We start from the raw sequence: 14,860 nt of genomic DNA on the forward strand, positions 1-14,860 counted from the left end.
TGTCTCTGGGTTTGTGGACGTTAGACTGTTTCACATCAAGATCATTTCAGTTTTTTGAGAAATATTTTTTCTTGTTGCAGAAGTGATGGTGAATAATTAAATAATCAGAAGTGATCGAAAGATGTAAAAGCTAATCTGCTTAATACTGTTTGTCTGTATCGTCCGGTTGTGATGTAGCAAACACAACGAAATTAAACTTAGTAATACATCTGAAATAATGAAAACACCATCTTATAAACTTCAGGATGTATGTGTGTGTAAGATCAGATTTGTAACTAGAGAATTGTGGTTGTGGTTATAAAGAAACACACAAGCACTTTAATGTTTAATAATGCAACAACTGCAGGTCTAAAGAAACGAAGAGTATATGTCGATTTTCAATCAATTAATCAATCAATGAATCTAAATGTATTCGTATGGCCCATAACCACAAATTAAATGTTGCCTCATTAACAGGGGCGACATTTAACCCCTAAGCCCCTTTTATAAAACTGATAAATATCATTTGCATCACGGTCTCATGAAAGCACCAAATCAGCATGTTTCGTTATTTATATGTTATTTTTCTCAGCGTTTTCTTAAGGCACTGATTGATAGAAAGCTTATAACAGCTGTTTGTGTTGTATTGGGTCAGAGCATCAACGGTGTGGAACAAAATTGGCTTTGGGTGTTTACTGAAAAAAAAAATAATCCTCAAACATATATATCCTGATATTTTCTGTACAGGCCGAACAGATCTAAAGCAGAGAAACACTTCACTGATAGAATGTAAAATAAATTAGTATAAAATAAGTAGTTTTGGTTCAAATTCGTTTTGCTTGAATAAAAGTGTGCACTGACTCAGCAGTGGCTGCATTCAGTTTAAAAGTGTAAACCTAATGAAAGCACTGTTTGGCTATTTGTATTATATATGAGCATACATTTATATTTGGAATCCATCCATGAGGAATACTGTGTTTTCTAAAGCAGTGATGACCCAGATACAACCTGGTACACACTGTATATTTACTGGATTATTGATATAATCTAACATCTGGTGGGATTCCATACCAATATTTCTATTCATGGGCACAGAATCAGAAAAACTTTCATTCTCATCTGGCATTTCTATCATATCATAGTGGATATAAGCTTTATCTAATAAAGTTCCGTTTTGCTGTAACTGATCGATTTAGTCTTTCTTTACTTTGTGTTACTTTAGCCTGCAAATGGAAGCTATAGGAAATTAGCTGCATGCTATATATAGCATATATATATATATATATATATATATAGCATGCAGCTCATGAAACGAATATATATATATATATTCCACTGTTGACACACGAACAGCCCCGTGATTCCACTTGGTTTCAGTGGAACCAGTCAGCTCAGTGGAGTGACCGTCATGGTTAAAATAAAAGCAATGACCGTCACATCACAGCACTGACATCTTTACGACCAATGGACCCCTCACCCTACATAAAACCCTCAGCCCCACCACCTCAGACACTGCGGAGATAAATTCATAAACAGGTCACTGAGCAATGGCCACAAACTTGAAAGGATAATTCCAATATTTTTATAGTCTTCCCAAATATAGTCCAAACTAAATCCCAATAGATTCATTAAGAAATAATCCACCATGGCGTCATAATGAGGCTAAATATAGTGTCTGTTCAGTGGAGACATGAATCATCCTTGATTTGACATTCTTGAAAATTAATTTTATTCATTTGTCATTTTAAATTGGTACAAACCCGTCAACTTGGTGCATTTCGATGTAAGATCAAACATTTAAGAAATGTGTCAAGTAATAGCACATACAATAAGTTAAAACATGTCACAAAAAGACCAGCGGGTACATAGCAAGAATGTTTTATCTACACAAAACATCCTAAAACATAGTAGGCCTACTGAAATGATCTTTGTATTTTTTTTTCCTCTTTAGATTTATGCTCCCGTCTCATGCAGACGAGACTGAGGTCGCCTTAAAAAGTATCTCAATCTGAGTGGGAACCATTTTCTCCTCAAATTATCCAAGCGTTTAAATCCACATGCACAGAGCATGGCTTGCCCGAGACCCAGTTCAATAGGCCCACCTAAAGTATGGTGCATGTGTGTAGGCTCTTACCAAAACGTATACCCAATCTTATAAATAACCGTTTGACATAACACAACTTCACCTGAACACAATAACACGTGCGCGTAAAGACGCACTCGATGAAAACGTAAATACGACGATTGTTTGGCTCTCGGTAATTAGGGCCTTTAGTCTAGAGATCATTACAATAGTATTTATTATCAATATTTGATAAAATCCTTTCGAGATAACAAGATAAATAACCCCAAACTCAAGTTACTTTTTTTTCTTCCATTTGTCCATCAGTGTTGTCCTTTTTCTTTCTGTCATTACGTCTAGATGAAGTCAGTCTCCATTTTCTCACATTTAAGTCCTGATTAGCTCGCTCGTTCTCTCGTGTTGGTCTAAATAGCAGAGGAGGGGGGAACAGAAAGGGGGCCACAGGCTGGGAGGGGGGGTCACTAAGTGAAACTCATGGACACTGTGTGCTCCAGTGCTTTGCGCCGCAGTGACGCGATGCTTGTCCCTCTCCACATGTCACTGTCCGGGGAACTACACAGCTGCGGGGAGCCCGTTACGTTCGTGGGGCCGGAGAGAGAGGCCGACATTCCGTGGAAAGGCGTCTGGTAGAGGTGGGACTGCAGACCGGAGCCGTTGGATGACAGGCCGTTGGAGAGACCCATGGAATTTGATGGCGGGCCCGGGCCCAAGCTGCACTGTGACAGGGACTGCGCCATGCCCGGCTGACGACCCAGCGCGGGCGGCAGCTGCAGCTGGGAGACCCCCGGCATCCCCGTTGCCCAACGCGAGTCGTTGGCGTGGAAGGAGCACAGGCTGTTCTCCATGGCCGAGAACTGTGGCAGGCCCGGCGTTGGCAGCAGCGTCCCCGGGGCGCGGAACACATTGGTGGTCTTCTTCCTTTTCTTCCACTTTGCGCGTCTGTTCTGGAACCAAACCTGTCAACAGAGAGAGAGACGGGATCATGAGGCACCAGAGAGACACATGTCTGAGACAGAGTCAGGTCATAGCCTGCAACCATAATACAGGCAGAAGCATGTTCCTTACAGTATATGTGTTGGTGGGGAGATATACCCAATTATTACGCACGATAATCTTACCAAAACCTCCCCACATCCCAAACAATTTTAGGCCACAGCAGCTGTGTAGGACAACGAGGCCTGGTCTGACTCTGACCCTGTCACTGTTGAGCTGCTACAAACTGAACGAACAGGAAATACCATCTTCAACTGGCCTAACTGAGGAGGAGGCGAATCGAAGGAGCTTTTAGAGGCTGCTGTCCAATCTATGAACGTTATAAATGTAACATTTCTATACATTAATATTATAACATTAAGAGGAGCCTCTCTTCCATGGTATAAAATATACAGATGGAGCTTTGTAGGAATATAACAATCACAGAGGGTGTTATTGCTGCTGTCCCGCAATAGTGACTCAAACAATTTATCTTCTCAACATCTTATTTACAAACAGATTAACTGAAAATTGCCCTAAATATCATGTGGGCTGGAATGGTGTGCGTTACTTCAAACTGCACAATCCACGTGAAAATAAACCCCACCCGTCCAATGACGTGCGCGTGAAGAACACAAACACACCGAGCCACGCATACGCACGGTCTAAAAAACACACACACACACACATGCACGCGCGTCCCAGTCTGGCTTTATAAGGATTTCATCATCCTCGGGCGTGATTAATGCGCGCGCGGGGCCGTGAGTCGATGCCTCCGTATTAAAAGTGAAATCTCGCTCTCATTCCGCTCAGCCATCCGTGAAACGTCGCCCAAACCCATTACACTGGAGGGGGAAAGAAAATGCAATTTCTCATTCCATTAAAAAAAAAAAAGTACAATATATTCTTGAGTCCTATTAAGACGTCGCTGATGGAGCATTTTAAAAGCGAGGCTGCATGGTGGAGGCGCGCACGCCCTCTGAAGGCTGCACCTGCGCGGCCTGCACTGGTGTTTACCAACAGTCTGCAGGAGCCGAGCTGCACCGAGCACCTCCACCATCCTGCACTGGCTGGAATAAAGAATTGATTATTAAGGTGACTAATGATTGTGCTGCTTTTATTGCTTTCAGTGGGATAATTTGCATGAATTTTACATCACTGGTTAATAACCCGTTCACTGTTATAAATAAGACTGAAAATGGTTGATAATGTGTTTGGTTTATTGGAGCTTTTGGTCCTGCATGCTTGTGCAAAATAAGCTCAAGTCAGGATAAAACAAAGATTCGTGTTTTAAGTCTCACTAAACATAAATGATTAATTAGTTTTCTTTAAGTGACACATATTCCCATCCTAATCACTTTATTAAAAGGTGGAGACATATTTTTTACTGTAGAATATATTGTTTTAGTCACCTCAATTATTTTTTTTAATACTAATCAAATCCTATGTAATCATATTCATTTGTTGCACGTCCAAGTTCCAAAATTGCACACAATTAAATCTGGTAAACCCAAAGTATGTTGAATTTTCACACACGCCAACCACAGGTGGCATTATATAACATTTTCTGAAAATTCAAAAAGGAACTCTCTTAATCTCTTCTCCTGTCATTTTGAGATGCATGTTTTTGTGCATTGTCCTTAAAAATACAGAGGCTAAACATTTATTTTAAAGGAACATGGGTTCTTGTGAACCGTAAACAAGAAATGCTTCAGCACCTTGGACAGAGACATTGTATTGGTTATTAAATGGCCTACGGCTTCTTAAACAAAATACATAATGAGTTAATATCATGATAATCTTCAACAAATTATGGGATAGTTCAATTATATATAATTGAATTAAAACAGTTTAACAGTCTTTTTTCTGAAACAAGGTGTTATTTGAAAATCAAAACACAACTGATTGCTCTGACTTTCCTATTTTATTCAGGGTGTTTTTTTCATGCGAGTATAATATATATAAATCCAAATATAGAGAGAAAATATTTATTGATAATTCTATTTCTAACAAAATAAAGTATCTTAATTATTAATTTGATGCAATTTATTGTCATCAAACCACTGGTGTGAGTTTTAGCTTGCTAAGGATGTGCACTCAAAACAGCACAATAAAAACATTCTTAGAGAGACAAGCGAAAAATAACCGAGGATACATTGTAGTGAATAAAAAATTATTAGAAGTGACCAGATTATATTTTACAGACGCAGAAGGCACATTAGTCCTTAATCCTCTTCACACGTGAATTCCTATTTTTGCTCATTCCCTTCCATGTGATATTAAATAATAGTGTTTTGACATCTGCTCATACTGGAAAAGATCAAATATGGACCCAAACCCACACGAGTGAAAAAACAACATCAACATTGCAGGAGTCTGTACCTGAACTCTGGACTCGGTGAGGCCGATCCTCAGCGCCAGTTCCTCCCTCATGAAGATGTCAGGGTAGTGGGTTTTGGCGAAGCTACGCTCCAGCTCGTTCAGCTGCGCCGGCGTGAAGCGCGTCCGGTGCCGTTTCTGTTTCTGCTGACTGGCGGACTGACTGGAGCTCTGCTGCGGCTGCTGCTGCTGCTTCTCCTGCTCCTTGCCGTTCACCGTCATGCCGGCTGAGTTGGTTCCGACTGTGGTGATGTCTTCTCCCGGCAGGAGAGTGGTTCCCTCTACCGAGTCTGAACCAGGAGCCATGTCTCCCGGGTGCCCCTGGTCTGGCACCCCACCACCCAGCCGGCACTTGAGAGCCTCCCGGTGCCCGAGCAACTCCGCAGCATCCTTCATCCCTGAGAGGGCGAAGAGGAGAGGGGATTTGAGTGGCTGAACACATGAGCTTAAAGCGCAGCATCTTTAAATGAGAGTTGCATGTTATAGCTTTGCATTACTATAAAAATATTCAAAAATAAAGTCAATAAAGCTTCAGGCATATTTCTGCTGTCAGACAATTTCTCAGAATCGTTCAAACCAACGATAAACAACTTAGCTGTTAACACAATTAACTACACAGTCTATGTATCACTTGAAGGAAAATAAAAAATAAAAGATGAAACAAGAAGTTGAAATCTTACACTGGAGTTTAGGGCCGGAGTTTACAGATGATAACTCACCGAGCCGAGCATCCAGGAGGTCGGCGTGAGAGAGCATCGCGTACCGCTCCAGGGCGAAATGCGCGCAGAAAAAATCCTACAACTTTGGGGGCAATTTAAAAAGTATATATGGTCTAAATGAACGAAAATTCGGTTTGTGGTTAAAAAGGTGGTCCCTTGCATTATAATGTCCTTTAGAGCGATGGGGAGGCGCTTATTAGTTGAAAGAACCCGTGCGCTTCCTCAAATAAGAGCCAATCAGAGCTGGAGCTTGGAAATGTCAGCGACGTGACTCCCCCTCCCTCTTCTTCCTCCTCTTTTTTTTTTTTATTAAACACATATACGCACGCGCACAGACCAAAACGTGCACGAAAACACTACAATTCAATTCAATCCTCTGCCATTCCGTCTTCTGATTTATTAGCTTTTCATGCTCAAATTATTCCACGTTAAACATCTTAATGTGTTTGTTTAATCTCATATATAGCTTGTGCCATGACAGGACTCGGTCTTCGTGGATGGATCTACGTGTACAATGATGCGGGGAGCTCATGCTAAAGGTTTGTTTGGCTGCAGGAGATTGGAGCTCACGGTGCAAAAGCAAAAGTGCAACACAAACATTATCCATGTCTTAAATTTCCAAATCACTGGGCTGCAGGCAGGTAAGGCTGCTTCAGAGATGGAGGAGTGATTTCCAAAATTACCCAAAAGAAAACCTTTTATATTAAAACAGATTTCATGCTTATGACTCTTTCCAGGCTTGTTTTCATGTCACACGATGGACTGTGTTTATGGAAGGGAAATAAATGTGCCAGGTCGGAGACATACACCGCCACACGCAGGCCTCCTCTCAGCACCACTTCCCTCCCCGTCCTTGGATCCCAAACACAGCGAATATCGCTCCCATTCCCCCCTGGCAGGTGATTTGTGGAAACAAATGGGGGAAATAAATAAATAAACGAGTATAGATGGATTTAAGCTCGGATACTAATCGGCCGCTTTAACTCCCATCGACTTTTCATCAGCACGGGGCGCAATTTAAGGTATTTAGGCCCATTTGGCTCAAACAAAACCAGACGTGGTGGATCCTGAACGATCGCGCCCCTGTAGCAGAGGTCTATAAGTAGGTCTATTATACAATTAACAGGACAGTCATTGATCTGCGCTCCTCTCTCCCTTCTCCAGACAGTGCGTGGTTTACTGGAGAGATGGGCTGTTGGCAGATGTCAGGGTGAGCCCGGTGAATAGACCACCGCCTGGGACTAAATAGGTTTCTTTGCAGCCGCACAAAGGAGGCGTCCGAGCGAGGACTCCTCTCTCTCCTCGCTCCCCCGCTGCACCACACGGAGGCAGCTCATCTTCTATGCTCCTTAACCGCAATCTGCCGGGACGCAGGGAAGTAGCCTATATGTGGCACAGCGTGAAAACTTAAGGAAATGGGGGACTGGTGCATGGTCCACTGAGATGGGGGAAGCTGTGAGCAGCTCCCGGAGGTTCAGGATAAGCAATCAGCAGCAGCAGCAGCAGCAGCAGCAGCAGAGGCTCGACTCGTTTGATTCAGTCGTGTAGACAAGGAGAGAGGAAGAGGAGAGGGACTGCATGTCTGTGTTGAGACTTGTGAGGCAAACACTGAGTGTGTGGAGCTGGGCTTGAGCCAGGAGGGACGGTGTGTATGTGCTCTGGAAGTTGTTGATTTCCAATAAGCATGAAAACAAACTGAAGTGGCTTTAAAATAATGATAATAATCTAAATTTAGGAATTAAACTCAGCCAATTAAGGTTGTAGATCATTTTAATTAGTGATAAATAACAAGTTCTTGCTACACATGTAAGAATAATTTATGACATTATTATATAAAGAAGTTATGTAAGTATAATTACAATAATTCAATTAAATTTCAGGATTATTTTAAGTGCATTTTATAAGTAATTTACTGGGATTAATTCGATAAAAAATTCTAACAGTTAAAAAACCCACTTAATAATAATGCAGTTATCGTCATGAGTCTAATATTATTGTTGCTAAAACAAATCAAACAGAAAATGATAAACATTTATATAAGATATGAATAACTTCAATAATAATAATAATTGTTTTCTAAAGCTGAATAACAAGCTCATGATAAATAATGATATGAAAATATTAATATAAATAATCTAAAATCCTGTTGTGCAACTTTTGTTTTTTCTAGAGCAAAATATAAAGACAATGGTAAATAATTATATACAGATAAAAATAACAACTTCAACTGTAATTATTATTATTAATAAAATAATGTTTTTAAAGCCTAATTTAAAATGACTAATATGGAGTTCCTGTATTAGTTACGTGTTCAAATCCAGAGGTCGTGTGATTATCTCTCTATAGACTTTATTTGATATTGTGGTTTTGTTGCAGTGGAAACAGTTCAGATCCTCAGGCTGCAACTTATCGCTGTAATAAGAGGAACCCACTTGAAATGGGTCTATATCTCACTCAGCCTCCATAACTGGACCACATCAATCTTCCCCCCCAGTGAAAACACGCGCACATACAATCCACCTGCGGGTTAATGCGGCGCATCTGAGTGCGGAACGGCTGTTTACACGCGAGGAGACACTTTTAATGGAAGCGCACCAAAAACAAATGCAATTTTGTAGAGCAATTTCAAAGATCAAGAATTCCGTGTCCACCCTCTGCGCGCTTTTTTTTTAGCAATCAAACTGCGTTAAATCCATTGCTCATAGTGCCTCTGCAGAACAGGTTAAAATAACACAAGCAACAAGAAGAAAAAGCACATGCAGGGATGAGATCCTTTTACGCAACATGGAGCAGGAGGCGATCTGGTTATGATTAGGGCCCTTGCATCTGCATTCACTCAACTTACAGAAATCTAACAAAATCGATTTTCCATCTGCTCCCCAACAAATCACACCGTAGTTTTGCGCCGGTGATTTGACGACATGTCGGAGGAATAAGGAGCGGACCAATGAGAGCTTTGCACCCGAGCCCGGGAGATGCAGAGCGAGGCGAGGAGAAGTGGAGAGCCGCAGACGGGCAAGCCCATTAGAGGCTTCCCTCTCCGGCCACCCAGCCTGGCTGCACCGCCCTGCGCATCTCATGCCCCAATTAGGCCCGCTGCCCTCCGCCTGGTCTCCGGCACTGCGTGATCTGGTGCACAGAGCGGTAATCACGGCCTCAAATAAAATAATCAGCAAAGAAGAGCCATTTCCTTAACGAGGAAGAGGAGGCGTGTGTCACGGAGAAGGACGCACGGTTTGGTGGCGGCGTGAGAGAGTGCGTCTCTGCGTGTGTTCTTGGAGGGGTGTGTGTGTGTGTGTGTGTGTGTGTGTGTGTGTGTGTGTGTGTGTGTGTCTGTGTGTGTGTGTGTGTGTGTGTGTGTGTGTGTGTGTGTGTGGTAGTTGTGGGGTTATTAAAACAGCAATGAAAGTCACAATAGGTGTCATCAACACACTGGTGCTCTGTCTCAATAGCTTTAAAATGCTCTCATTAGTTGTGCTGTTAAAAGTGAATCCTTGCACCAGTCAACATTACATATGAAGGTGGAATACTTTAACTCATGGTTGCATCCACTAAGTACGTTCATGAATACACAGTAGGGCTGTCCTATAAGTATTTTAAAAGTGGATGTTACAGATGGATTTTTGAGGCAGACTCAGCAGGTTATAATGCCTCCAGGTTTCAAAGGTTATGTCACTACAAACGTATACATTAGAAATACATGTATCTACACTTATCTACAGTTAACATAACCAGAGAAATCCAAGGTTTGGTGATTTCTTAAAACTGCCCTGTGGGAAAACAAATAAAAAACCTGTCAAATTGTGTCTTCATTGCACCTGCAATTAAAAAGGCCTCTAAAAACCAAGTGCTAAATATGTTGTGATGATTTTATGAGCTAATTTGTCACAAAGACCATAAATATTGACTATACAACAAAAGTTGTCTCGATTTGCCATAAGACTTTAACGTCTGATTAGTCACCTAATTGACTAAAAGGAGGCAGGAGCCCTAAATACCACACTGACAGTCCCAACAACAAAAGGCTGGTGGGACAGCTGATGCTGCAAACATGACAGATGTATATCATCCACTGAAGTTCATTTATTTTATATACTTACAGGATTTCCAGAGCTGTTGGCTTCCCATCACTTATAAACAAAACCTGAACAACGTACAAGTACACCAATAACACTATCCGCACTGTCCATAGTGTATATCATTTCATATTTCATATTTATATTTAGACTGCAGTATTTATACTGCAGTCTTTACTCCTTGTTGCACAGCAATGACAGTAAAGTTGAATCTGAACAAAATGAATGAATAAAATGAAAAATAACAAAAATCTGCACTGTGTGTGTGTGTGTGTGTGTGTGTGTGTGTGTGAGGGGGGGTTGATCAGTTTGAACTCTGAGCTTTTTTCCTCTCTTTCTAAAAACATTCTGGAAAAACAGGGTTTAAGGCCAAACAGCGAAACAAATCTGCTTTGAAATCTGTTCTGACAGTTTATTGGCCGAGAGCATCTACTGTGGTTTAGAGTGGGATTCTGATAAAAGCCTGATTCCACTTGATCATGAGCCCTGTATGTTTTCATTTTCCCTCACTGTCGGCAGCTTTGTAAAGCAGCGCTGCTTGAATGTGCTTTTTTCCCACTCTCCGTGTTAATTTCATTTTTACTAGTCCAGTGCGTCAACCTGGAGTATGACCTTTGATGATGTCACTGGTGACGTTGTTTCTCAAATCCAAATAAAGCATGGTTAACAATGAGCACAGAGGAAACATGACAGGGTTCTATCTCAATCTAATCACATTTAAAACAGATGTAAAATATATTCATATTAGCCTGTGATCTATATTGTATTTACAATATGACCTCAGTCAATTAGGTTTCTCCAGCTGTCTACAATCTCTCTCCTCCCAGACACCTTGACTTTCCCTCCAGTTCTGCTCCAGCTATTAGAATATGTTCTTTCTTAAGTCCGGTCATTAGTTAGGTCCATTACTGTGGCTCCATCATTAGGAAGCTGTAATGCATCATTGAAGGTAATGAGTGCCTTACATTACAGGTGCCAGTGATCCATCGACACACTGAGCGAGAGCCTGTTCCTGCACTACAGCTGGAAAACAACTCCACTTTTATTCATTTTAACCCAAAAACCATCAGAGTGATGTGAAGGAGGCAGAACAAAAGCCGAACCAATGATCACATATAACATTTAAGGTGTTATGAAAGCTTTTATTATAGCAATATCAGAGATGCTTGTGCTGAGGAGGAGGGTGATTAAGTTAAACATCACAGTTTATGATTTAATTGTAGCAGATGGTGAGAACAAGGTGGGTTTATTCTCGTAGCAAACAGATGTACAGTAAACGTACAGTGCGCCCTCACACACTTGTGCTCCTAAAATACCAGATAAAGGGGAGGACTTGGGTCAGTAGTGTCTCTGAGTAGCTTGAAATTAGAAACATGTGCTGGTAATTATCAGACTGCAGCAAAGCCACATCGTGCAATTTAATGCCTCAGCAAATTAAAGAATAAATGGGATCAGTCTCTTTGACCTTGCTCACTCTGACCTGCCAAACTTGATCTACCTGATACTTCAAGTGTGCGGCTCACTCACTAAGAGTTCTACACAGACACACACATCCTTATAACTTGCACTGACTTATATTCATTGTGGACACTCTATCCCTATAACCTTAACCATAACTAACTCATACCTAAACATTAACCTCACTATAGTTAAACCTTAACCAGGACTTCAGATATTAAGTCTTGCCTTAAGGACCAAGCTTTGGTCCCAAGCCTACACTGTGTACTGAAATACTTATATTAATTATTTTTTATAAAATAAAAGTTGTAAAATGTAAATGAATATAATCATCTTCACAGGATTATAATGGATTAAATTACAACTTGAACTCTATGTAAAAAAAATACAAAAAAAAGTATATAACCAATTTGTATCTGTATTCACACACACACACACACACGATCCTAAAATATGGATGCTTTGGGTGATGATGGTAAATATGAGCGTAATGTATACCTACAAGATAAAGGAGAAAGCACACACACGGACACACACACACAGGATTTCTTCTGCTGTCGCCGGCCCATCACACCTCGCAGCTTCCCTGTGTTTTCAGTGCGTTACTCACCCAGCTCAGCTCGTCTCTCACTTCACAAATCCCACACTTTCCCATCTATCCATTCTGTCTCTCCTCCTCTCTGCCCTCTCTCTCCATCCACTACTCCCTCTCGCTCTCCTCTCCCTCCCTCTCTCCATCCACTCCACCACATTTCTGCCTCTTTCCTGCTAAACACTACACACACACACACACACACTACCCCTCCCAAGATTAATTGATCATCAATTTAGCTCTAATTTGGACCAAGTCAGCTGGTAAATGGGGCAGTTTTCCCTGATTGTTAGTGAAATGTGTGCAAGTACATTGATAAATTTTGATTATTTATCAATTACAACCAAATGAACTAAATCTATTGAATAAATTCCGGCCTGATTGCCATAATAGAGTTTGAAAATATGGCTATTGATAATGATTCCGGCTAATAGTCTTTTCCGGCCGCGGTTGCCGGCTTGTCTGGATGACAACACAAAACTCATTTTTCACAGGATCAGCTGAGTGAGTGCGAGGCCGATCTTTCATTAATCAGTCACATTAGGGAGCTGATACGCCGTAATACGCGACGCTTTCCTCACAAAGACTCCCAACACTTTGTCATATTTTATGTCAATTACCAGTCATTCCGTTGTGTTCCATCAAGACATCTTGTAATAGTTAACATATGCTAAGGTAAAGCTCCCCTGTCCCGCCCTCCACAGAGCTCCAGTGGAGGATGCTGTGTTTAGGAGGGGGAGGCGAGGGGCTGATGATGAAATGGCTCCTGCTCTTAATTTCTTATTTTCCTGCAGCGGAGGCACTTATGGGAAGGGTGGAGCACTGGATTTTTTATTTATTTATTTTTTAAATGGACCTGCCAACGTGTTTTCCCAAAGTTAATGGAAAAGCAGCTTGCTGGAAAATAGGGAGAGGGGGAAAAAAATTGGAATTAGGCTCAGGCTTTCACATACACAATAACAGGGGATAACTATGAGCTACGGGCCTATTTCCACACAGACATGCAAATTAGTGCTGTCATTTTCTAGTGGATTATGATTACAACCAGATTAGATGCTCACATATACTATTATTATTGTCAATACCTCTATCATTACAATTGTCATTACTGCTCCCTTCATCTCTGTCAGACATGTATAAAAACACATCTCTTCATTTATGTCACACATCATCTTTTCCTTATCAATAGTGTAAATATAGTTATTTTGTTGATGTGCTCCGTATCTATTGCACTTCTATCCATCCTGGGAGAGGGATCCCTCACACGTGTTTATGTGTTGGTTTGGTATTTTCCTTTCTCTTTTTGAGGGTTAACGGCAGAGAAAAACAGTGATTTGTGAATATTGACTATACAAATAAAATCTAATTGTTTGACATCTTTTTGTTTTTTCATAATTTTGGCAGAGAATTCAATGGACAGGAGAGAAACAAACCAAAATGTCATTAAATATGGTGCATGCAGGGGTTGCAGCATGAAATATTGCTCCCTATACTGTTCAGTGACTCCATCTTAAATGTGCCTTACATTCGCCCTCTCCAGGCTGACCCCCGGGAGAGAGGAGGGAGCTGAAATAACTGCGATATCAGCCTTTCCCTTTTAATCAACCACACGAGCCCCTCTGCACCAATCATGGCCGCTGGAAGCAACTTAATGATCGGCATTTAGACTGGGCAGGTAAACCACCGCGCTACGGAACCAACACAGGGGCCAACTGCAGGTGAATTAACCCAGTCCACATCTAATATGCTGGTGTCAGCTCTGGTTAGTGCGCGGCTAACCTGGGCCTGTATTGGCAGTGGCATAGCATCCAACATTGTCTCCCTCATATATGCCAGCAGGCAGGTATCTATAATCGATGGCCACTTTTAATTGGACAGGCTGTCTGTTAGTGGACACCAAAGGTTGTGCAGTCGGAGGGAGCAACACTGTATTTACCACACGGTTATTGTGGATAAATAGGTTGGGGACGTTGGAGGGGTTCTCTATAAAAAGCCAATCAAGGCTTCAGCTGTTGCATGACAGCCAATTATATTTGAGGATTTCACACAGTCACCCCCAACAATTTAGAAAGTGGCCAAGTCATAAATTCTATGATGTGTTTTCATGTATGCATGAATTTTCTGTTTTCATGTCCATGGATCTGTTTTTTAAAATATGCTACATGAATTAAAATGTATTTTTTATTATTTAATGATAATCACATTCTAGATAGATAAAAATGTTTATATGTAAAACCATCATTCACAATTCGGTGAGTCTTTTTTTAAATGCACTTTATATTTATTTTTAATTATACAAACTAAACAATTGATAGGAATTATTTACAGAGCATCTGTGCAGCACATTGATAAAATATTGCAAAGGCAATGACGTTATATAAATTCTAAACAACACAGTGTGCAGAAAACTACATGTAATTGTTTCCTATTGGTTCCAGTGCTACAAAATTAAAGGAACTTTTATGTCATTTAAGGCTAATTGAACTGAGTTGGCCAATTAGATCCAAACAACTGCTCTAAAAAAAATAGGTTGAATGGCATTTAAGATATGGAGTCAATAAGGTTGGACAGAAATATCTTCACTAATGTAGTCAGTAAATGA

At 40.9% G+C, this 14,860-nt stretch overlaps 1 protein-coding gene across 4 annotated transcripts in view; it reads right to left on the reverse strand.

Moving 5' to 3' along the window:
* The window catches only part of LOC109637029 (homeobox protein orthopedia B-like), a 68,146-nt gene that overhangs the window by 7,946 nt on the left and 45,340 nt on the right, over window positions 1-14,860 (reverse strand). The window contains exons 1-3 of one of the 4 annotated variants that reach the window (XM_020099130.2): window positions 6,133-7,950; window positions 5,417-5,811; window positions 1,692-3,018 (exon numbers count right to left, since the gene is read on the reverse strand). The exons of 1 other annotated variant lie outside the window; for it this stretch is intronic. In XM_020099130.2, the coding sequence (XP_019954689.1) occupies window positions 2,524-3,018; window positions 5,417-5,811; window positions 6,133-6,169 (927 nt within the window). In that variant the 5' untranslated portion in view covers window positions 6,170-7,950 and the 3' untranslated portion in view covers window positions 1,692-2,523. Of the gene's footprint in view, window positions 1-1,691; window positions 3,019-5,416; window positions 5,812-6,093; window positions 7,951-14,860 lie in introns of those variants that run through there. 2 more of the 4 variants (XM_020099129.2, XM_069523507.1) reach the window with 2 other exon arrangements.

This window comes from Paralichthys olivaceus, chromosome 4 (assembly GCF_024713975.1).
Source record: "Paralichthys olivaceus isolate ysfri-2021 chromosome 4, ASM2471397v2, whole genome shotgun sequence".
In the NCBI taxonomy this organism is placed as follows: Eukaryota; Metazoa; Chordata; class Actinopteri; order Pleuronectiformes; family Paralichthyidae; genus Paralichthys; species Paralichthys olivaceus.